Source organism: Squalius cephalus (genome assembly GCF_949319135.1).
Source record: "Squalius cephalus genome assembly, chromosome: 8".
Classification (NCBI taxonomy): Eukaryota; Metazoa; Chordata; class Actinopteri; order Cypriniformes; family Leuciscidae; genus Squalius; species Squalius cephalus.
Window position 1 is genome coordinate 35993734 of NC_137129.1, and position 25502 is coordinate 36019235.

Consider the following 25502-nt stretch of genomic DNA (forward strand, 5'->3'; position numbering starts at 1 on the left):
CATCTACTGCAGTCACATTCACCGCGTGTTGACTCACTCACATGGCTGTGCACTTGTAATGACACATCAAGGATGTTAAGAGGCTAAAAGCAGGTTTAAAACTTGCCCCATTGAAGTCAACAGGGTGCAAATTTTAAAAAGAGGATAACTCTGTGTAGGCAACACCGATTTTTGTCGTTGTTCTCTGTACTGACAGCACTCCAAATTTACAAAAAAATGAGCTCAATGTTAAAATTGACCGGAGTTCTCCTTTAAGTCCCTAAGCACTACATTTATTAATATCTTGGAGAGCATGTTCAAAGAAACCAATAGAACTGCACTTTCTCTCATGATGCTTTAGTGGTAACGTAAGAGAGAATATAAATACACTGATCTAAGAGATCTACAGAAACCAGTATCTTTGTTGAAATCCCTTAATGATGTTAAGGTCAAATGCAGTATTGCCAATTACTAACTCTATTCCTAATATTGGCTGCTGTTGCTTTGCTTGCTAGTGGCCTAAGCATGAAATGTCTCATTTTGACGCTAGGCGTCAGTAGAACCCAGAAGTACATTCTCATTCCCACATTTGCTAATTCTTTTTTTCTTTCTCAACTTCAATTTTAATATAACAGCCAAAACGTGCCTTTGTATTGTAAGATATGTAAGAGTAGAGCCATAATTAGGCTATTTACACAAACATTTTGTTTACATTCATTGTTTAATTCATTATTAAGTATTTTATATGCACATAGGCAACCTGCTGCGTGTTGTTATAGTAAGAAATAAAAAGTCCATGAAATGAGGGTAAAGTTGCAGTAGGTATGTAGTAAATTTACATCTGGAATACACAATAGCCTACATCGTCAATGCCAAGCAAATATGATTATGAATGTAATCACCTAAAGTACGTTTCTGTCAGTCGTAGGTGTGACAGAAGAAAGTACAGGTTGAGAGCGGGGCGGGTTTCAGATAAACTGGTTGGGTGTGTCCGCGTGAATTTTCTCAACTTCTTTCTTACGGAGAAGTCACATCGTCTCACATTCCTCTCTTTCGCTCCTGGGACTCACATCTTTCCATATGGATTTCTATAACTTAAGGGTTCCTTTGCTCATTTTGGCAGCTCTTGGTAAGTTAACAAATTAAAGACAAACGTGTTATTTTTATTTTTTGTATTTCAAAAACTAAAATTGTGGATGTAATACATCTCATGTTAAGTCTTACTTTAAAGTAGTATCCTACGCCGGGACATAATGTGTAGGTTAACCCTTTATTTCGCTTGTGTCCTGACTTAAAAATCGTTCCTCTTGTAGGAAGATGCTGTTCCCAAAGCAGTCCGCTTCTGAGCGACAAAACGAATGGCGTTGTAGGTGAGTCGGAGTGTGTGTGTGTGTGTGTGTGAGTGGATCTACTGTGATATTATATTGCCCATGCCTGTTCTATAATTAATGTCTATATGTTTTCGTTTTCGAATTTAAAAAAAATTTGGGCTTAAAATGAAACATCTAGACAGTGTAACTGTCTGGAGAGCTTAAATGTTATCAGAAGTTTGCCATTTTTATTGTTTCTTTAAAAAACGTTATTAATATTTAAAAATGTCTGCCAAATCAAAGTCAGTGTGGCACAACTAAGCCATTTTGTTGTCATGTGACAAGTAAACATGTTGTGTATTTACAGGTATTCAGGTTTTTTTTTTGTTTTTTTTTTGTACTTTCAATAGATGGTTGCACCATTATCTTTTAATTTAATTGTCTCTAAATATTTGTTATATTTTGGTATGAAACCATGAATGAAATGCTTAGATACATGTCTAAAAATGTAGCATAGAAGTACTAAACTAGATTTCTCCTCACCACTTTGAACCAGGTAAAAACGTAACCTTCCAAACAACAATCACCTCAACAATGGCTTTTGTAACCGTAACATGGAGTTTCAACAACATTGCACCAATACTGACACACATAATACCATCGGACACCAAAACTATTGATGAGAAATATGCCAGCAGAATCAGCTATAATGCGACAACATGCGAGGTTCAGCTCACATCGCTGATGAAGGAGGATGGAGGGGAATATATTCTCACTATAGTCACTTCTAAGGGAACGCAACAGACAGGACAGATTCTTCTTGAGGTTCTTGGTAAGTATTGAATATCAACTGCAATCTTCAGGTATTTAAAGAAACATTTAAAAAAACTGGGGTAGTGAAGACTAGTGGTTGAAGGTCTTACTAGAAGGATGAATGGTTGTAGGTAAGTCCTGCACAAGTGTGTTAAAAGCATTACTGAATACTTAAAATTAACTTTAGCAGTTCTTAAAGACTCATGCCAACAACGTTGCACTTAATAACACAAAAAAAAACAAGCAGTTAATCTCACAAACAATCAGTGATTCATAGGGTGGATAATATGGAGTTTGCATTTGGTTTTATAGAATGATGAATGATATGATTGAATCAACCCTTGTGGGTAGTGATGATGTGTCATTTTGTGACTTACTTTAAACTTTTGATTGTAATATGACTAACTTTAAACACATTCATCCAGTGACTGGAAATCAAGATTTAGATGTCAAATGTATGTTGTCAAATCTCAGGGTTGGTTATCTAAAAGTTGCTGGTTGGCTCTCCAAAGAAGCAAGTCAGGACCTGTTACTATATGCCTTGAGCAAGACACTTAACCCCAGGTTTCTTTAAGGTTTCATTACTTGGGAAACTCTAAGCAAGAGCAAAAGATGTTTCTAAATGGACTCAATCCATGGTTCTCTTCTCTTCTCTCCAGAGCCTGTAACTGACGTCAAGATTTCGTCCAATCTCCCTGAAGCTGTAGAGTTCAACAGCACCGTGGCTCTGACCTGCTCTGCCAAAGGCTCCTTTACTTACAAGTGGTTCAATAGTTCGGGCGCTTTGGTGTTGGATGACACGCGTATGAAGCTGAACCCAACTGGCAATGAGTTAATTATTACCGAAGTTCGCCGTACAGATCTAAGAGGACCCATCATCTGCATAGCAGAGAATGCACTGGAGTCAGGGAGGAGCGCTCCCTTCAATCTCACAGTGAGCTGTACGTACCTGATCACACCCACACATGCATAGTCTGACACATAAATACACAAGCACTGTTTGCCTTAAAGGAACAGTTCACCCAAAAATGTCATCATTTACTCACCCTCATGTTGTTGCAAACCCATATGATGTATTTTAAAACCCATTAATGCGGTAAAGACCCGGCTATGACTCTGCTATTGTATAAGTTCAGAAGTTTCTCTTTTTCATGTTATTGTTCAGAAAATTAAAAAATTCGTAAAAATGAATTTAAATAATGTCAAATATTTTTGGCTGAACTGTTCTATTAAGACAGTATGATGGAATTGTGTTTTCACACAAATATTCACACATTTCCGCACATACAATTACTCTCAGTTAAGTAGCAAAATTAACAGCCATACTGGATCTACTGAAGATAAGTTTAGATTGTCCTTTGTTTTTACTGCATGCAGTCTTTGTCTCTGCAGATGGTGTGCACTAGAAAGCACACATGACCGCAGAGATCTGAAGATACTTTCTAGTTTAGACAGGTTCTGGTGCAGGTGTTGGAAAAAGTGCAGGCTGAGATCAGATAAAATATAGTTGTGAATGAATGAGCCTGTGAACAGCAGGAAGACGGTAAATGTCTTAAAATAGTGGTTGTGTGTGCGTTTACATTCCAAACAGATCAAACCCTTTTTAAAACCTTTGGTTTGGTCATGAAAGTAAATGCACTGCAGCACAGTCTCTATCATCACTTTTTTTAATTAGGTAACACTTTATTTTACAGTGTCCTTGTTACATATGTTACATGTACTTACCATAGTAATAAGAGTAAATTATGCATAATTACATGCAATTGACCCTCAACCAAATCCTAATCCTACCCTAACCCTATAGTAAGTACATGTTGTTAATTTTTATTACTCAGTAATTACACTGTAACAATGACACCTTAAAATAAAGTGTAACCTTAAATAATTGTTTTATTTGAAATAGAATGCATTGGCCTAAAGTTGAACTATATCCACATCCTGATGCTCAGAATACATCCTCCTTTTGCACATTGCACAATGGCACACCGTTTGATGTTTTTCTTCTAGTGAAAACATAATTCTTGGTTATTTCATGTTGAGCCTTTTATGTCAAAAACTAGAATTTCCACACAAAAAATGGAATGGGAGGTTTAAGACTTTAATCTTAAGTGTATCAAAAAGCATCCTAAAAGCATAGCTGCCTTGCAAGCACTTTACTCAACCTTCTTTTCATCATCTCCTTTTGTCCTTGTGTGTCTAGATGGCCCTGAGAAAATCGTCACGACGCAGACTCCAACTGACCAATTTTTTAAGAAAGGCTCTAACTTAACACTCACATGCTCTGCCGATTCTGACCCTCCCGCTCAGCTCAAGTGGATGTTTAACGGGGTAGAGCTGCTTCAGCAGGCCAACATCACCATCAGCAATTTAGAGGAAAAACACAGTGGCAACTATACCTGTGTGGCCAACAACGTGAAGACCAACCGCAACGTTGTCTCACCGGCTGCTTTGGTGACTGTGCTGGGTAAGTCAAAAGCCCAAAGACATGTACTGATGCTTCGAATACAAACCAAAGTTCCATCAAGTGTATGTTGTATTTCTAGTGCTACTATTACAGAAGTTTTAATATATTCAAATACATACGTATACGTACACTCTAAAAAAAAACATTGACAAGTAAAAACATCCGTTGAAATCTTTTGATTAGCAGTGGAGCAGCACTGAGATAGACATGCTTTGCCATGGTGACTTCGTTGCCAAGAAGAGCGATAAGGGTTTAAAAAAAATGTTTTGCTCCCAGAGGAAAGGAACAAATACCTTTGCCTAGAAGGACAATGGAAACAAAACTGAAAAGAGTCTTGATTTCTGTGTTAAATGTTGAAGGATCAGTTTACTCGGAACTGACATCATTTACTCGCCCTCATGTTATTCCAAACTCGGTTGACTACATTTCTTCCGCACAAATAGGTGAATTGCTGCTGGTTTAAATTTTTCCAATGAAGTTACAATGAGGCTTTCAAACTTCAGAGAGGGCATAAAAGTATCATAAAAGTAGTCTATGAGACTCATGCGCTATATTCCAAGTCTTCTGAAATCATATGATAGCTTTAAGGGAGAAACAGATATAAATTTAAGCTCTAGCTCTCCTTAGTGTGTTCAATAGACCTTTTCAATGAATCACTTTATCTGGTTCATAAAACCAATTTGAATGTTTTATTCACTAAATCAGTGAATGATATTCAAATATCAGTCTTCTATCATATGGCTTCAGAAGACTTTGAATATAATGCACAGTTCATATGAAAACAGTTCGTTCGTAAAGCTTGAAATCTTTTGTCCCCATTAATTGTAATTGCATGGAAGAGAGCAGTTGCTACACAATTTTATTAAAGGTATCCCTTTAATTTCACATAGCAACTGCTGTATGTCTGTCTGTCTTTATTCAAAATGGCTTCCTGACTTACAAGTGCTTTTAAAAGATGAACCTGTTCCTCTGCTTTACTCTGAGTCTCGGTTAATTTTAGTGGGTAGAAGTTTCAGGCATGTTCTGCTTTCTTTGACTGAGGGCAGATTGATTGTACACGGCTTACATGTCTTCCCCTGAGGTGTTTCCATGTGTGTGAAACCAGCACGCTAAAGAAAGCAGAATACAAGCTGTCTGACGTCACGTACGTTTTGGGGTAAGCACCACTTGGCTAAGGTTTCAGTCGCAGAATACCGACTTTTGCTTGGAGGTTCGTCTTAAAGGTGTAACCGTAATGTATTTTTGTCATTTATTTTGTATAAAATTTAAATTCTGAACGGTTCATGCAAAAAAGCTCAAACAGCTTTAATGAGATGATCTAATGCAAAGAATTATCTCGGGTTACAAATGCTTTTCTCAAAGTTTGCTCGAGATGAATTGAGAGAGTTCATTTGCTGCTGTTACATGCGTCTTACCCGAAACTAAAAACACAGGCATGAAGACAAACAGTGCTGAACGATAGTGTGTCAGGTATTTGGTGAATGCAACGAGTCTGATTCAGACTGGTGCATTCCACAGTAATGATGTCTGTACAAACAAGAGGAGAAGCGATGGGCGAAAAGTGCTGTGGTGAATGAAGTTGCTATGAGAGATTATCTTATGTGGTTAGAGTGACTATTGACATAATATATGGTCCACTTTACTGCTTTTTTCTAGCCAAGAATCGCCCACTCAGACAGAAAACTACTGTCTGACTGAAATTTAAAAAGACTAATCACAAATCAGATTGATTTGTACCATTTACACTACCATTTAAAAGTTTAGGGTCAGTTTTTGAAAAAAAAAATTTCAAGAAATTTATACTTTTATTCAGGAAGGATGCATTAAATTGATCAAAAGTTACAAAATATTTCGAATAAATTGTATTTTTTGGATTCTATTCATCAAAAAATTCTGAAATAAAGATATACACAAAAAAATGACACAAAATTATACGGTTGTTATTGCGTTTTCAGCATTGATAATAATAAGAAGCACCAAATCAGCATATTAAAATGATTTCTGAAGGATCAGTAATGATGCTGAAAATTCAGCTTTGCATCACAGGAATAAATTACAAGTTATTTTATATTACAAATATTTTTCACAATATTACTGTTTTTGATGCATTTTTATTCAAATTAATGCAGTCTTGGTGAGCATAAGAGACCTATTTCAAAACATAAAGAAATCTTACCAACCTTAAACTTTTTCAGCGTTGTTCTCACCCCCCAATTGTCATTGGGGTCCATATTCTGAAAGCATCGCTTATGATTTGTCTTCTCTTTTGCTGTGTTCTTGTAGAGGCCTTATCTGGAACAAATATCTCCAGCTCCACATCACTTCTCATCGCTGGCAACAGCACAGTCAACCTCACCTGCTCGGCAGCCTTCGGGAAAGCTGAAACCGTGGGATGGCTGAAGGACAGCAAACCTCTGATTCCCGGTGACCGTGTCATCCTTTCAGTCGACAAGAAATCTCTGACGATTGTTCAAGTTGTTAAAGCGGACATGGGCGAGTACAAGTGCCAATTGAAAAACAAAGTGAACCAAGATGAAGCCAGCTATAAGATGGTGATCAACTGTAAGTGTCCATGAGAGGAAAGTTTCATTGAAATACTGTCTATGTGGTCAGTAAATATATTCTTGCAAAAATTGTTGCATTGAATTGAGTGCAGCAATTAACATACAACTCTTTAAAATAAAGGTTCTTTATTTGTATCGATGGTTCCATTTTGAACCTTTAACATCCATGGAACCTTTTCAAAGCCCAAAAGGTTCTTTAGATTATAAAATATTCTTCACACTAAGAAAAGAACTGATCACTCTAAGGTTCTTTGGGGAATCACCAATGGTTCTTCTGTGGCATCGCTGTGAAAAACCCCGTTTGAAAGCTTTATTTTTAAACCCAAGAATGCGTGAACCAAAAAGGGTCAAAATTACCAAATGTTTTACATTTTATATTAATATATTTATATAATTAATGTTTAATTTTATATTCCCGGTTTCACAGACAAAGCTTTAGCCTAGTCCCAGACTAAACTGCATCTTAAAATATATCAGAGCCATTTTTTTGTCTCAAGATGCACACTAGTAATGTTTATAAAAGTTACTTAAATGTCCGAATTGAACTAAGGCCTAATCCTTGCTTAATTTAAGCCTTGTCTATGAAACTGGGCCATGATTTTATTAATATTATATTCAATCATTTTTTATATTCTTTTTCCATTACTTCATCTCATTGATAAAAATATCCATTGTGGAAAATCAAGCATGTTCAATATTTCACTTCCGAGACACGTGTCATGTCTACTTAGGACACGGTGATTTGTGTATCACTTCTCTGTTGTTGTCATGTCATAAACATAAGCCTATCTTGTTTGCAAATGGTGCTGCTTGTATTGTTACCGACAGTTTGTTTGCTTTACTCTAATGTAAATGTGACCTCCCTAACTGAGCCAGTCTCTCTGATATCTCTCAGACGGTCCAGAGGAAGTGAAGTTTAAAGCAAAGAGTGCGGTGAAGTTTGAAGAGTCTACAGAGATTTCCTGCTCTGCGGAGTCTGTCCCCCCCAGTGTGTACTCATGGAAACTCAACGATACAGTGATGAACTTCAGTCGGCCAATCTATGCTATTGAAAAGGCCAAAGCTGCGGACAGTGGCACGTACACCTGCGAGGCATTCAACCCAATCACGGGAATGACGAAAAAAAACACACACAAACTCGCTGTGACAGGTAAACGAGCCTCAGCATTTTTCATTCAAGTATTTATTCCCGTTTTCACCTCACAAATAGGCCATTATGCCAATTAATGCTAATTTTGAGTTGTAATTTACAATGCAATACTGACTACTTATATACTCATACACTGGCATGATGATTAATTAAATAAGTTAATATTTCACATTAGTTTATATTATATTATAATAATTTAATTATATTGTGTATTGTTATATATATAACATGATATACATTGTATAATATTATATAAGTAATATTTATCCAATCTTTTGCAATTTTGACATTACTGGCATAGGCCACTAAGTGTGCCTGCCACTTTTGAGTGTTACTTAATATCTAGAATTAGACTCATTGTCCATTTTATAACTTATAATGTGCCAGATTAACAGAATTATTTACACAGTTATATTAATTTATTATTATTTCAGTGCCAAATCTATGAACTGTTTTATTTGAAGTAAATACCGAGTAAAATTTCAAATTCATATTTAAAAAATTCAAATAATTTTAATCATTTTGTTTTCAATCATTTTGCTGCTAAATTGTAGTCTCTCTCTCTCTCTCTCTCTCTCTCTCTCTCTCTCTCTCTCTCGCTCTCTCTCTATACCGATACATATATTTATGTCGAGCTAAACACCTCATCATGTTTTGCAGAGGTCGGTGCGGTAGACGAGGGCCTATCTGGTGGAGCCATTGCTGGAATTGTAATTGCTGTGATTTTGGCTGTGATCGTCATCGGTTGCATTATAAAGTGCAAGAGAAAATCAGGCACAGAGTGAGTCTAAAATTCATTCCTCTCCCCTCTCGTCACATTCAGGAAACTGAGTATCCAAAACATGCATGGATAATGTGTTTGTTAGCTGCAAAGGTTTAAAGCAATTGTTTTTGTCTTTTGGATATATGGGTGTGATCTGGCCATCTTTTAAAGTAATGTTCTGGGTTCAATGCAAGTTAAGCTTTCTCTACAGCATTTGTGAAATAAAGGGATAGTGAAAATGAAAATTCTGTCATCATTTACTCATCCTCAAGTTTCTTTCTTCTGCTGAACACAAAAGAAGATGTTTTGAAGAATATGGGTAATCAAACAGTTGCTGGGCATAAAAATGAACATAAAAAACTATGAAGTCAATGGGGTACATCAACTAGTTATCGACATTCTTCAAAATATCTTATTTTATGTTCAGCAGAAGAAAGAAACTCATACAGGTTTGGACCAACTTGAGGATGAGTAAATGATGACATTTTTGGGTGAACTATCCCTTTAACATGATAGTCCAAAAATATACTACAAAAGTCACATGTAAAGAGTAGTAAGTTTACAATGCACATAAACTGGGCCAGAGTTTGGAGTTAGCATGTTGCTAAGCTAACGATGCCATACTCTAGCATGAAACCACAAAGAAAATAAATCAAATAATCTAATTGTATTATTATATAATATATAAATATAGCTTTGAAAAATTATTTTGTATAGGAATCAACATTTATCAACTAATTTTTTGGTATCCTCAGATGTGTAAATCTAATCATTAGGTAATGACAGTTCTTGATTGCACAATGCAAATAACTTCACCACTTAACATTTTGACCTCACAGGAAATGGGGGTGGTTTTAGTAACATGAGACATGACATGTGTATGTCAATCAGTAGACCTTCAGACAACCCAAGTGTGTTGTAAGACATGACTGTCAGAGAGGATATGATGCGCTCTGTCACTTCCCGATTTCTTTCCATTCACTGTGATTTACCGAAGGGGCACATTTTTCTGTTTATCCAGGAACCACTGGTTAATCGTTCTTTTGTAACTTCAGTCTTAGAGTGATGTAACTGTGGTGGCGAGACATCATAAAAATGTGGCAATATTGTTCAGTCTTGTCCATGGTTTGAAACTGAAAACTTAGTTTATCACTTGTATTTGATAATGTAATGACACATGTCAGTTAAACCTTTTAAGTTTATACACGCCCATACAAAAGTTTGGGGTTGACAAGATTTTTTTTAATGGTAATTCTCTTATGCTCACCAAGACTACATTTATTTGATCAAAATACAGTAAAAACAGGAATATTGTGAAATATTATTACAATTTAAAATATTTAAAAATATGTATTGTGCAACATTTTTTAAGTCTTTTGTAACATTTTAATGTCTTTACAGTTACAAAAAAATCGTATCTTACAGAACCAAAACTTTTGAAGTGTAGTGTATGTTGTTAAAGGAATAGTTCACGTTAAAATTTAAAATAATTTAAATTAAAAGCAAATTTAAATAAAAATGCATTTTTTTTTTTTACTCATTCCGAAACCCGTTCCAAACCCAAAGTGGAACAAAAAGTAGTCGACTTGTATGACTTGCACACTATATTCCATATCTGAAAGTTTTGATAATTTTGAACAATCTGTTGTGTTCAATAACAGCATATTCAGAATGTTTGGAATAATGTTGGGCTAAATAATGGAAGAATTTTCATCTTTGGGTTAACTATTCCTTTATGGACCATTTCTAAGGACATTTTTTCTTCTCTTCTCTTCTCTTCTCTTCTCTTCTCTTCTCTTCTCTTCTCTTCTCTTCTCTTCTCTTCTCTTCTCTTCTCTTCTCTTCTCTTCTCTTCTCTTCTCTTCTCTTCTCTTCTCTTCTCTTCTCTTCTCAAGCCTGTAATCTTTCTACGCCTGATACTGAATGCAGACGACAACATGTAATTCTACCTCATGAAGAGAGATAAATAGAGGACAGAGTTTTTTTAATTTAGTTTGAAAAACATTTGACATTGATTTAATCAGATAGATGATACTACACAGAAAAATCTGTCTTGTTTAGACAAAAATCTGATAGCTAAACAAAGTCCAAAAAAGGTTCAAGGCTGATAATTTCATAGAAGGCCACCAACACATGTAGCATATGTAAAGGACAAGAAATACTGGAAATGCAAAACAATGTTTTGAGCGATATAATATGCAAATGCAACCGATAAGTCTAACAGAGATATGCTTATTTGACATGAAGCTAGCACACACTCTCTACACACTCACAGAAATGCAAACAAACACACACACTGTATGCAAAAACTTCCCAGGTATAGGTGTGTCACATCATTGATCACATTTATGAGTCTTACTTGCAAAACGGATCAGATCTGAAACTAAAAGTTGTAACATAAATGTTCCACCTGTGACTAATGCATCCTGGGAGGGAGTGAAGCCTGACTCTGCTTCATTTGTTTTCTGATGTCTGTCATAGATAACGTTCCCTGTTAGACCACCTTGAAATGTTTAGTCTTTATTAGATATTTTCATTAATAGGTTATTTTGTGTGGTTTGCATGTTTTTGACAATAATAGACATACATTTGTAAAGAACAACTCTTTCTTTTCTCAACATTAGTTTTCCTTTCACTCTCTGTCAATCTCTATTAATGTTTTTTTCTGGCCAGGTGAATAAAATTGATGACGAAATGGCATGAAATGAAATGATCACCTACATTTATCCAGTATATCGTTTAATCCGAATCTCTCTTGTAGCTCGATGAAAGAATCAGAAAGAGAATTAAAAGGAGATAATTTAGGAATATAGTTGGAATGTTAGTCATGTCCACACATGTCTGTCTCTGTCTCACTTCTTACCCTCGTGAATATTTCTGCAGCAGTTTCAGCCTTGCACAACCGTCTGACTGTTGCTTGCTTTCTTTGCTCTGACGTGCATTTCAATGAAGTCTCTCAAACGCTATGAGCGTTTGACCTATTTGTCATAGCGTGAATTGTTCAGATATTTTTTGGGCACTGGAACAGAAATATATGGTTCTCTATGTAATTACATCACCAGAGAAGAACATAATGTGTAATTTGTTTGTAACTAACATATCTTTAATGCTTGTGCAACCACCTATGTAAGCGAATAACATTGGCTACCTAGGTGTGTGCTCCAGACTGTGATATGTCTTTATGCTTCTTGGCATATCAAAATGTTATGTGCTCAGTAGTGAGTAAAGTCTTCAGTCACTAATGAGGTTTAATTTTAGCTATGCAGAGTCATTGTTCCCATGTTTACCGATTCTGACTACACCCCATTCTTTCCTCATCTTGTGATGTAATTATTTCCTTCTATCAATGATTCATTTTTTTTTTTCCCTTTTTGTTTTAGTATTCCATCTCCATATTAAAGCAAGACCTGGCATTAAGGTGACCCGGTAAGTGGTGCATAGCATTTTTTGTTTTCGGTACAGCAGGCTAACATTATTTACTTAGCAATTATTTATTGTTGTTTTCCGTGCCGGCTCTTTGCATTGACTTCAGGCTATTGACACTAGCTCTTCTGTAACCTGCGAGATACGTCCGGGCTGACTTTCGAAATGCTTCCTTATCACATATCAGTGTCGGTTTGGCAGCATACGTTGATTAAGTGTCTTGCTTCACTCTGTACACTTTCGCAAAGATATGCTTGACTTTTTCTTGAAAAGAAAGGAGAGATATGCTTCAATCTGAAGAACTAACAAAGGAGTGGCTGTTGCAAGAAAACTAGTTTTCATGTCTGTTTGTTGGGTGTGGGTAGCTTTCTGCAATGGGAGCCTGTTTTACTCTCAGCGTCATGTTATTTTAATGATAAATGGTGAATATTAAGCGTTCGAATGGGTGAAGTTTTGCCATCGGTGTGCTGAATGTATTCTCAGTCTGTCAATGTTTGCACTCAATTACGTTGATAAATCATGTACATCTCTTCCTCAGACTTCAAGACCAACCCTTCAGCCATTTATCAGTCTTTTTTATCTGCAAAAGCTCTCTATCAAGGCAACTGGAAAAACTGCCCTCACAACTGACGTACACCTACAGGTTTGGCCTTTTCAGGAGCTCAACGTGTTTTTAAATGTCCATTGTTTTTTTGTTTTTTTATATATCCTTTTACCCTGTGCAAACGTACCCCAGTCTTAAGGACACCATAGAGGACGGCGGTTAAACAGCGAGACTGTTTACCTTTATCTGCATCTCTTCCTTCCCTTGGCTGAAGTGGACAGCTTCTTTTGTTCCTCAAGAAACATGATACAGCCTCCATCACCCTCTCATTCCTTCATCTGACCCTTAACCGACAGGTCGGTCGTCCTGGCTTGACGTCTCAGAGGTCATTTTGAAAGAGCTCTGTTTTGGGTAACGAAATCCACCCTGAAATGCACTGAGGGGTGACGAGACAGTCACGTGGTTGAGATCTCAATGCACCCACAAGGCACTGAAACTTTGAGATTTTAAGACCTGTTCAACATGCTCGGAAGTCCCAAGGGAATGAAGATATGTGGGGCCAATTTAACTTGAAGCCAAAGGCACCGTTGAGTTGTGGATGGAAGGTCATTCGTGGCAAAGCATGCCTTGGAGATCAGATACATGCTTTAAGCTTCTTAACACCTTTTGCTACACTTTTTTAAACCCTCATCTTTTTTTTGTGTCTCTTAGTGAGCCATACACATTTTATTTTAAAAGTAAGGCAAGCTCCCACATGCTTGAGCTAAGGAGCGGGAAGAAAAAAAATGCATTTCTGCGGACAACGACATACCACAGTTTTGCAGCGAAATTGCTACTCTCTCCTTGGGCGTCCCCACAAAGATTCGTCCTGCTGTAATCAGGATTCCATTGGATTCATGTTCTAAAAGAGGCCTGTTTTAAAAATCACCTTGCATTGACACAGGAACATCTGAAGTTTAAAACTGAAAAGTATTTGTGTTAATATGTTTAAGTTGCTTATTGAGTTCCAGTGTGTGAGAAATCTTTTTCTTCTTATCAACAGATATCTGATCCTAATCCTTTTAATGTGTTGCTCTTCGACCAAAGCAGTGATCTGATCTTGATGATCTTGTAGTGATCTTTTTGATTTTGATCAGATCTCTCTAGCCCCATTCATTCATAGAAATTTCTAAGTTCATCCCTTTGCTTTATTTTAAGAGTTACGGCCACAGAAACGTGTAAAAAAAGCCTCTGCTCCCAGATATATTCAAATATATTTTAAAATGTATTTCAAAATATACAAAAAATGGCTGAATTAAATAAAAGGCTAATAAATATCATTTTTACTAGTTAAGCCATTTTTTGTATATTGTCAGTCTAAATATATTTATATTATCCTATATATATAGGAAATATATTTTTTTGACCCTTGAAATACATTTTGTGATATATTTTTGCATTTACACGGAATATATTTTCAGTTCGAAAAATATATTTCATTAAGCCACATTGACTACAATATAAATATTGGCAGGAATGTTTAGAACCCACTTCAGCAAAGACTACTAGGTGTACAATGTCACTAAATGAACATTCACAAGCTAAGCTGATTTTTTTTAAATACAGTATGTACTTTTCAGATTCTTTTTCCAACCCTATATGTATGTAAGTGCCAGCCAAAACAATCTTAACGTATATATGTATGTGCAAGTCGACAGCAAAAATACACTAACACACATTTATTACATATATTTATACTCCATTTTAGCATTAAAACACAAATATCATAAAATTCTGAGCTTTATAACTCCTTGCAAACCTGTAGACAGTTTTATCTCCGGCAGCCTGCGTATGTTTTTGTGGTTTGGGCTGTTTGCATGGAGAGACCCGTAATCATATGAGTCTGACCACAGATACACTGAATTAACGGTGTTTGTATACTGTCACAGAGTGGAGACAGACATCCTTGACTCATTTGACCGTTTTGATGGAAAAGTCTTATCCTTGTGTAGTTTGTAACAGATGTAACAGAAATGTTTTCATATAGGCTAGATAGAATTTAAAATTAAATTGGATAATGTCAATTCTTGTTGTTGTGCACAACCTTTTTTGTTCAGTGCTTTAAGTTACCAAATTGGGCCCTGTAGTAATTTTTTTTTTTTTTTTTTTTTTTTTGAGGTGACGCACTGGATATGCTAAAATACAGTATATGCACATGCAGTGGTGCGATTCCAATCAACATGCTCTCAGGTTTTGTGTACAGGGTGTTTATATTCTCTCAAAAGGACCAGTTCGGTCATGTTTTGTATTTTTAATGTTGCTTTGAATATAATTTATTTTCAAATGTTTTGCTTTTATGTAACTGTTATATATGTGTTTAAAAAAAGAATGTTTGAACTGCCCCACTTGTCATGTCATTCACTGAATAATAAGCAAAATAATTATTGTAAAACTTATTGTAATTAAATTTGATCTGTTTTCTACACACATTTTCATAAGATTTCTTTGAGGCCTCCAGAAATAAATGATTCCTTGAACGTTTTAAGTGTTTTGTGTACATTTATGTGCACGTTTTCTTGTGCTCTTATAAAAAAAGGTAAAGATCTCATCTGTAGAAAAACATCAATTGAAAATTAAAAATAAAATGACTGGAAATCATGAATTGTCAGTTCCAGATTTGGCGAGGGACATTCTTGAGAGCATATGATTGGACAAAAATCTGTGTAGTAAAGGGCGAGTCATCTACACTGTAAAAAATTATATGATTAGTAAGTTATGACAACATGTTTTTACATTGCTTTAACTAATCAAAATAAGTTAAGCAATTTCAAGTTATACGAGATTCAACTCATTTTTTAAACGACTTAAACATCCAAGTTGATTGTACTTAATTTAAAGCAGCAACTTTTTTTCAGTGTATATTTTGTATATGTATATGTCTGTGTGGTCCATTTCAATAGAAGAAAAATACTTTTTTGGTGCTTTATGTGCTTTATGGATGTTAATATCACCATTCTTGGGCAGGTGTGAAGGAACTGTGTTGAATTGCACAGATCTCCTTTCATATGTGACCAGTTGAGCTGGTTCATTGGCCTTAAGTCAACAGGAAGATCCTTAAAGCTAAGAGCTGCTGGGTGTACTTAATACCTTCACTGTGAGAGACTCGACTTGAATGTGTGCACCCATTCAATAAATGTAAATGTCAAAAAAGGAAACAAATGTGTGTTTAGTCACTGTCACGATGGGCCATTCTGAATTTCGAGTGCCACGCCTGGCGTACAGTGGAGGCTTTTGGTGTTTCTCCAGCTCTCCCTGACTGATACATTGAATGTGTGGTGTAACCTAAGTATGCATGACTGGTTTCTTACTGGTCATGAAGCGCAATTTGTCATCTCCTGAGATATATAATCCAGTGTGACAGTGTATGTTTGTACAGTATATTGCATGAATAGACTTCTTTTTCATTCTGACTAGTGAAAAGAATCACCATGGTAACAATAGTTTAAGCCAAAAGACCATAGATATGTTACTATAAAAACTGTTGCCTTTGCCATAAAAGTATCATCCCCAAAGGGTAAAAAAAAAGCTAAATTGAATGCCATTTCTTTGTAATTATTTGTGAAATTTACTAGCACTTTCTAAGTGAAAATTGTTTCAAAGTATACACCAGCATTTTATTTGTGTAATCTACCATGTTTACCATGGTGAAAAAATTTCAAGGGTGTTGTCTGCACTTGAAGTGTATCTGCATGTCCATGAATGAGTTTAGAGGCATTCACTGATCCAATATAATTAAATCACAAATCCCATTCCATGGTATTGTCAAGAAGGTGACAACCAGGAATGACGAGAGGATCTCACTTAGGTCCTGTATGCTGTAGTCTGCCCACGGGGGTCTGTCTCAGGCCTGATCGTACAGGCAGAACCTGATTTCACCAAGTGTTTCAACATGCTCTTGGATCAACATCTTTGTTGATCTTGAAACAACATTACAATAAACCAATCAGATTTGAGGGACAAGTTTACAGTTTATATCAAGTTTTGGCTGACAACCAGGGTTAGGTGCTTCTATCAGTGTTATTCACCCTTAATTTCCCTTTGATTTTAGGGATATGGTTAGGACTACATTTTCAGACAGGAATGTTGTTCCAGTTTCAATAAAATATGTTGGAACGTGACTAACTCAGCAAAATCAGGACATGCCTACACATTAGGGTTTTGCTTCAATGTGCATGGTCTGCGTGTGTTTGTGTGGTCACCATATTTTCACATCCCCCCTATTGATTCAGTAAACAGCCCGAGGCTTCAGAATGAAGTCTTTCAGGTTTTTATCTTCTTGCCCCTCTCTTGTCCACAGCTTTTTACAATAGCTCCCCTCCCCTGACACGCTCTCATTGTGTCTCTGTGGTATCAGTCTCTCTGCCGTCCGAGTCAAGCTTTCACAGGAGGAGATTTTCTACCATTAAGTTACAAACCTGTTTGTCTGCAGTGTTCTGTGTGAATGTACTAACCAGTAATTTACCTATAGTGGTTCCTTCGCATGCATGTTTGAGAAACAGAAAGGAGGGGGTGCATGACAGTGTTGTTGAGTGTTTTTTGAATTCCGCTGTCGAAACATTTCGCCAACTTGCTTGTGCAAGCCCCAAAGGCTGTCATTACCTTTGGTGAATGCCAAAGGTTAGTTTTCTTAGTACATATCCACATTGTTTGTTTAATTCTGATTTAGCCAATTTATTCATTTAAGCACTTTATAATGCAGAATTAGTAAACTTTTAAAGGAGACATATCATGCTTTTAAATCGTTCCTTTTTACATATAAATCATACATTTGTAGTCTATATAAAGCGGAACTGCAATGCTTGGGTCTGAATTCCTCATTATTATAGCTCCACGGGCCCCTTTTCTAGCCCTTTTCTGATGTGCGGTCTCTTTAAATACAATTGAGACACTTCATACCCCGCCCCCTCTCCAGGATGCAGAGGTGACACTCGGTTCAACTCCACCCCATTCGGCCATTTTTGTAGTTTGATAGCAGAGATACGATTATCTAGCGGCACAGAAACTTTTTATTCACACGTTATTAACAAAATGTCAACAACGGAAGACTTGTCCATCCAGCCTTACATGTTCGAGCCAGAGTCGGAGCCGGAGCGAGATGAAAATGAAGACGACGAACCTGCAGAACAACGTCTTCATATGGATGTATCGCAATGGTGTGTTACTGTATTTACACATGAAACTTTGGTCTTCCGACCTTTTACCACCGTGTCGATTTATTTTGATTAATATGTGCGAGGGAGAGAGAGCAAGACAGCGTCTAGTTTGGAGACGGTGTCTTGTTTACACTTTCGCCTGGCTCCGAAGAGAGAGAGTGCGTACGCGCGACCGGGTCTCTCTCTCTCTGCTCGTTCTTTCAGTTAAACATGGGCACTGTCACAAGCGCGGCAGTTCATCTACATTAGACGGTGTAATGAAGCATGTGGGTTACTACATCCAACAACCGAACATTTTAACTTACCCTCTCGTAACTTCTGCATCTTTTAGCTTGGACTAAAAAATTGCAGCGAGAAATAAAAATGGCGGATTGCTCGAAGTGTTGGGCTGGAAGTCAATGTCCTTATTTGGCAGTTCCGCTGCAAATACTGTGACGTAATAGTTCACAAAACGTCATAGATAACAGAAAAATCGGAACAGGTTGAAAAATAAGGCCAAAACAGAATATAAAGATATCAATAATTTCAACTTTTCTGTACTTCTAAACACTGCAAATATACAACAAAATGCATTTAAGGGCTAAAAAAGTGGATTTAGCATGATATGTCCCCTTTAACTAAGGCACTTAAAGTCTTAATAATGTAGGCTATATGACAGATGTTTTGAACTGTTAGAGTTTATTGATTGAAAATGTTGAAAAGAGGGCTGACCTCAAAAAGAAGAAATCTGTTGTCATTTACTAAACCTCATGTCTTTCCTGACTTGTGGAACACAAAACAGATATTTTGAACATCAATGGGGTCCAATATTGGTATAAAGTTAAACCCCACTGACTTTCATGGACTGACTTTAAAAAGTATGATAATCTTGAGAAAATGTGTAATACACATAAATTATAATTAGTTATAATTGTCAGAATAACCCATATAAGTTCATTTCAGGTTTTTTTCACTTAACTGAGGGGACAACATATTTTAAAACCTTAGGCGGTTTTGTACGAGTATTGCATGCGCTCCTTATATGTCTTTGTTCAGTTTATGATATACGGCTGGACAATTTGTTTGAACATGCATTAACATCCTGTCTCGTTCCGCAGTGTTACTGAACGAGAGCACGGCGGAGTGATCTAGTTCCTCAGAAACAGAGAGACACACATGTTCACTTTTACAACAGCCTTTCAGTAAGCAGGTTGGACAGGACTGAAAAATCGGCAGCACACCTGTGTTGAAATTTCCACGTTTGTTTATGTGCATGTTTGATTTTAAAATCAGTTAGCCCCGCCTCTAGACACACACTATTGGTGGTTGTTTTGGGTTTGTTGAGATGTTCAAAGCAATGTTTACTTACAAATGGTTTACTTACAGCTGGGATAAGAGAAAGTAATGCTTGAATCTGATTGGTTTATGAACATTCTAAGGCACAGGTGTCAAACTCAATTCCTGGAGGGCCACAGCCCTACTGAGTTTTGTTCCAACCCTGCTTCAACACACACTCACCTGCAGTTTTCAAATAAGCCTGAAAGACTTGATTAGCTGATCATCTCACCGCACCGCATTGCATTTTGGTCAGTGTAGTTCCTTATTTTCGCCACAGGTGTGTTTAATTAGAGTTGAAGCTAAACTCTGCAGGGCTGTGGCCCTCCAGGAACTGAGTTTGACACCCCTGTTCTAAGGTGTGCAATTATTTGTGGGGAAACGCACGGCTAAAGTAGATCCAGACAGTCTTGACCGCATTACAGTTCCATATCACTTCGCCAAATGAGTTCAGTTATTTCAAAGGTCTACAACTGCAAAAGAACCAAAACCCACAACGACACTGACCAAGCAAATAAATATAGTAAATATAAATATGATAGGATAAAATAGGATAAAAATGGTGCTGTTCTTGGAGCAAATAACTTACAGTTTCGCTATTAGTAGACACGCTAGTGCCGAACACTGCTGAGAGACAGACTCAGGTGATTCATACATGCTTAATAACGGTCTCTCTCTCTCTCTCTCTCTCTCTCTCTCTAATAACTGCATTAGTCTCTGCTATCAATGGCTCAAGCCTCCGTTACTAGCTCTAAAATGACGTTTTGGAATTAGCAATGGAGGCTTAGGATTAGATGCGTAAGAAATTAGTTCTACACACAAGAGCGTTTTAAGGACAAAAACCTGACACATCTTGAAATACATCATCTGAACAATGTTTTGAGGTGTGGTAACCGTAGTATAAGCGGAATGATTGATTCCGGGCCATTGAATTATTGAAAAATATAGCACACCCGAGGTTTAACGGCCACTACGCTATATTTAAATAGAGCTGTTCAGTTTGTAGTTCTAAAATCTGGAAGAGAACTAGTATTTTACATCCTCGAATTCCCTCAGGAATGTCTAATGGTTTTGTAGATTGGGGACTTTAGATTTATGACTAAAATAAGGTCTGTGGTTGAAATTACTTGGGAACTTTCTCATTTCGTTCGACATCATAAATTACACTGAATCCTCAAATGCAATTTTTATTTAAAGCTGTGTGCTTAAAAATCATTGCGGTAAAGGACTGCAATGGTTGTCGTTAAGCATGTAAACCTTATGGTAGGTGTAGTTCTTATTTAACAACTTAATAGCAGCTTGCTTTTAATATTAAAAACAGACCTTATTTTACTAATAAATCCATAACTGCTCTTTTAAAAACCCTTTTGTGAGAGAGCCAATGGCCATTCCAGTTTCGCCTACATAAGGATATCATGACTGAACAACAGTCAATTTACTGCTGAAAGGAAGCTGACTCATTTTTTATGTTAGTCACATTTATGTTGTAATGCTCCTAAAGATCTCTGGATTGTGTAGAACAGCAGTTTTACTGGAAATGATGTATCCTTTATTCCATAAACATATTGTAAGAAGCTTTATTACAGTTTTTCTCGATTGCTTAAACACATTTCTTGAAACTATGCCTCGTATTCTCAAAACTATAAACACAAATCCATAACGTCTTACCCAATTCCCCAAACATCCTATTTTCAGGTCAAAATGAAGCTCTACACTCAAAACCATTCACTCTTGCTGAAAAACCCAACTTTGCCCTCAGACAGGACACACAAGCCCTCAAAATCACACACACTACAACATAGTCTAAAACACTGGTGCAATAAATTCAAAACAACATTTCCAAAACTGGTAAGTTATGTTGCTTGTGGTTCCACCCTCACAAACCTTTTCACATGATGAACACAAAAGACACAACCAGTGGATACATTGGCACATTTTTATTCATACACAGAAAACACACACACACAAAAACATTTTTTTTTCCTGTTTTACTCTTTTTTTTTTTTTTACTCTTTTTTTTTTTAACTCTCTCCTCTAAATTTTTTTTTTATATTTACTTACAGTAAGATGTGTGTGACCAACATATGACAGTAAAAGAACACACACAAACCATATTCTAATATGGAATTCGAATTGTATTGGAATGGTAAAGAGTGTTGGGACGTGACAGGAGGGCCTCCACTCAAGGATACAATATGATGGACACGTCTAAGAATGTTCCACATATGGTTGAAATACCTAGAAAGATAACATTCTGGGAGTCGAGACTATAAAGGAGAAAGGAAGCCCTCCCTTCACTGTCACACTCTGCAGCCACTCTGTGTGACTGTACGACAGCTGGCATTTTCTTGCAAGAAAATAAACCTCATCAAAGACTATTGGAAATGTTTGTCTCTTATTCAGTGATAGAATTTTGTTTGCCACCACACCTCCCTGAAGGCTCTTGAGGCGACGGTAAAGCGACTCAAATTTGGCCTTACTCGTAGCCGAGCCTCCCTCATAGTCATCCCATTGATAAAGACATGGGCAACTAGAGTGGCTTGAATTTCATCTGAGACTGCTTGTCTTCTTGTCCTTGCCCTTCCTCCTCCTCATTCTTATCCCTCTTCCTTCATGTCTTTCTGGATCCATTGTTCCAAAACGCAATAAACTGATTTGGGCGCTTTTATATATCTATTGAAGGTTCTGATTGATGTGTGTTAAATTTGGACTCTTAGTGTTTCCACTTGGGTAATTGTGTGCTAACTGAGCTGAAGCTGTGCTGACTTGAGTGAACAATATTGAATGCTAGTGCTTTCTAAATGACAACATGGTCTAGGCAATGAGAAATGAAGGGATTTGTGTGTAGAGTTTTGCAGTGACAGTTCAACAAATCTGACTCATGTGTCAAAACAGGGAATAGTGTTTATAGTTTAGGGAAATGGGTGTGCTTTTTGATAAATGGCGTTATGGTTTTGAAATTTTAGTTCAAAAGCCTGGTCATAGTGTTTAAGCAATCGAGAAAAACTGTAATAGTCTGATTACTAGCAAAAAAAGGAGTAGTTTTTCTTGAAAATCAAGTCAAAGTCAACTGATGAAACCACAAAAACATACTTTTCTATAGCAGTCATTACTGTACTCACATGAGTACAAACAGTATCTTATTTTTGGTATTCGGTTTTAGGATTTGCTGTCCACTGTTGACTTGTTCAGAGCAATACAACAAAAAGCAAAAGTCTTCTGGAACCACTAATATTTTATTTTTAAAAATCAAGGAAAATGTCTTTTTTTTCCCCACAGCTTTCACATTTTGCATCAGAATAAACATGGTGTATTCTCTTAATATAGTGGGGGTTTTTTGGGGGGGGAGAATGCTTTGAATGGCATATACACATATACATCCCTCAGAAACATCCAAGAGTTTAAGCTTGATGGATTAAGCCAAATAATCATCTCTCACAAAAAATATCTGTAAGCCTAGTGATTATGTGCCTCTTGTGTTGTAGTGCTCTGAAGCCACTATTCAAACAGTTATACTGTGTTGGAACTCAAGTGAGGACACTCATCATGATGTTGAAAGCTCTAAAAACAATATTGATTTTTAAAGAGCGACTATCACCCGCTTACTTAAGCGCAGTTGATTTGCCGAACCAACATTCATCCCAAGAATCTCAAGGTTACCTATCAAAAACCAGCTGGCATTGTTATCAATTGAAACCACCTCCCTTTATCCCTTTATGTGATAGAAACCCCAACCACACCACAGACAGCTATTGGAATGAATCTCACAAAAACCTCTCAAGGATAATGTAGGTCATATTTAATCCTAAGAATCAAAACTTTGTGTAATACATACTGTACAAAAAAAAGTATATACAGTATATACACACACACACAGACACAGGCCACTTTATTGGATACACCTGGCTAGTACCGGGTTGGACCCCCTTTGCCTTCAGAACTGCCTTAATTCTTCATGGCATAGGTTCAAGAAGGTGCTGGAAATGCGAATCTTCTGTACCACCACATCCCAAAGCTGCTCTATTGGATTGAGATCTGGTGACTGTGGAGGCCATTTGAGTATAGTGAACTCATTGTCATGTTCAAGAAAACAGCTTGAGATGATTTGAACTTTGTGGCATGGTGCGTTATCCTGCTGGAAGTAGCTATCAGAAGATGATACACTGTGGTCTTGGATGGACATGTTCAGCACTGAGCAACAATGCTTATAGGCTGTGGCGTTTAAATGATGCTCAATACTAAGGGGCCCAAAAATCCTCCACACCATTACACCACCACCAGCCTCCTGAACCATTGAAACAAGGCAGGAGCTTTCATGCTTTCATGTTGTTTACACCAAATTCTGACCCTACCATCTGAATGTTGCAGCAGAAATTAAGATTCATGAGACCAGGCAATGTTTTTCCAATCCAATCTTATTATGCAGTTTCCAGTTCTTAGTTGGCAGGAGTGGCACCCGGTGTGTCTTCTGCTGCTGAAGCCCGTCTGCTTCAAGGTTCGACGTGTTGTGCGTTCAGAGAAGCTCTTCTGCAGACTTCGGTTGTAAATAGTGGTTATTTGAGATACTGTTGCCTTTCTATCAGCTCAAACCAGTCTGGCCATTCTCCTCTGACTGCTGGCATCAACAAGGCATTTTCACCCACAAAACTGTTGCTCACTGGATATTTTCTCTTTCGGACCATTCTCTATAAACCCTAGAGATTGTTGTGTGTGAAAATACCAGTAGAGCAGCAGTTTCTGAAATACTCAGACCAGACTGTCTGGCATTAACAACCACACCATGTCCAAAGCCACTTAAATCACCTTTCTTCCCCATTTTGACACTCAGTTTGAACTTCAGCAGATCGTCTTGACTTGATGTCCACATGCCTAAATGCATTGAATTGCTGTCATGTGATTGGCTGATTAAATATTTGAGTTAAGCAGTTGAACAGGTATACCTAATAAAGTGGCCAGTGAGTGTATATAAACCACTCAAGAAAAATGTAGGTCATATTTAATGCTGTATGTATTCTACATGTATTATGTAGTAATAATAATAAACTTTGTGTCTGTAAAGGTTGATATCGATCAGCGAGTATTTAACATGAAAATGCGCTTGTTTGGCATTAAAAATGCAAAATATCTCAACAATTTGGCATCCTTTATGCAAATAAGTTCTTGTTTTTTAGGTTGGCGTTTGAGGTGTATACTCATTAGTTTGAGTATTGGTAGATTTAACCATTTTCTGCTTTTAAGACTAATTTAATAAATCTCACTCTGATCTCAGACCTGAAGCTGTAATAGTAGATGCAGCCTAAAAGCTTAATGTGAATAGAGCATCTTTTCCATAAGATGATTGGTGTGTTGTACAGGCGGCAGCAGGACGGGACATGCAGTGTGTAATTACTGAGGAATGCAACAGTAGAGCGCAAGCAGCTCTTTTACACTTGCAAAAATCAAAATGAGATACCCTACAGCAGAGAGGTGGGGCTTCTTTGTGGATATGTATACCTTTTACTCAAACAATTACATGTTGATGCAATGAGCACATCATTGTTTGACATGTGCATACTGGAGTTTCCGGTAATCTGAATGATGAGTTCCTTCCTTGCTCGTAGAACTTTAAGTGCTCTCTTTCAGTGGAAGCTACTTTGGCTTAAAGCACCACATGCATCAAGAAGGTACTGAAGAAATGTATGCTTTTCTTTGGAAAGCATTGTGTGGAATGATTGTGATTCATGGAATTATGAAAGTCTCTTGATCATGTGGTCAGTAAATGATTTTGAATTCTGTCATAATTCCAGTAGACAGCGTCTGACAGCACACACTGCAATGTGAAGGATTCTAAATAAATAAATACTGTTTGTGAAACCGAGCAATCATGATCATAATAGATAGCGACTGCACAGTCATGTAAATGGCAGGTATAATCCAGTCATTTGAAAGGTAAATGCCGTCAACGGTTCTCAAGATCATTGCACAATGTTACCTGTAGCTGCAGCCG

At 36.9% G+C, this 25502-nt stretch overlaps 1 protein-coding gene across 1 annotated transcript; it reads left to right on the forward strand.

The window, feature by feature from the left end:
* Positions 1 to 982: 982 nt before the first annotated feature.
* LOC307162514 (cell adhesion molecule CEACAM5) lies at positions 983 to 15262 on the forward strand. The gene is made up of 10 exons (XM_079877881.1): positions 983 to 1108; positions 1293 to 1349; positions 1846 to 2121; positions 2762 to 3043; positions 4303 to 4566; positions 6850 to 7128; positions 8026 to 8280; positions 8941 to 9061; positions 12424 to 12469; positions 13005 to 15262. Exons 1-9 carry the CDS (start codon positions 1060 to 1062, stop codon positions 12440 to 12442), a joined length of 1602 nt encoding a protein of 533 aa, XP_079734007.1. The 5' UTR covers positions 983 to 1059; the 3' UTR covers positions 12443 to 12469; positions 13005 to 15262.
* The last annotated feature ends 10240 nt before the right edge of the window (positions 15263 to 25502 follow it).

Bases quoted from the DNA above. Each gene is read 5' to 3' on its own strand.
- LOC307162514 (XM_079877881.1), top strand. From the start codon at position 1,060: ATGGATTTCTATAACTTAAGGGTTCCTTTGCTCATTTTGGCAGCTCTT. The intron at 1,109-1,292 runs GTAAGTTAACAA...TTCCTCTTGTAG, and splicing joins GCTCATTTTGGCAGCTCTTG to GAAGATGCTGTTCCCAAAGC. The intron at 3,044-4,302 runs GTACGTACCTGA...TTGTGTGTCTAG, and splicing joins CTTCAATCTCACAGTGAGCT to ATGGCCCTGAGAAAATCGTC.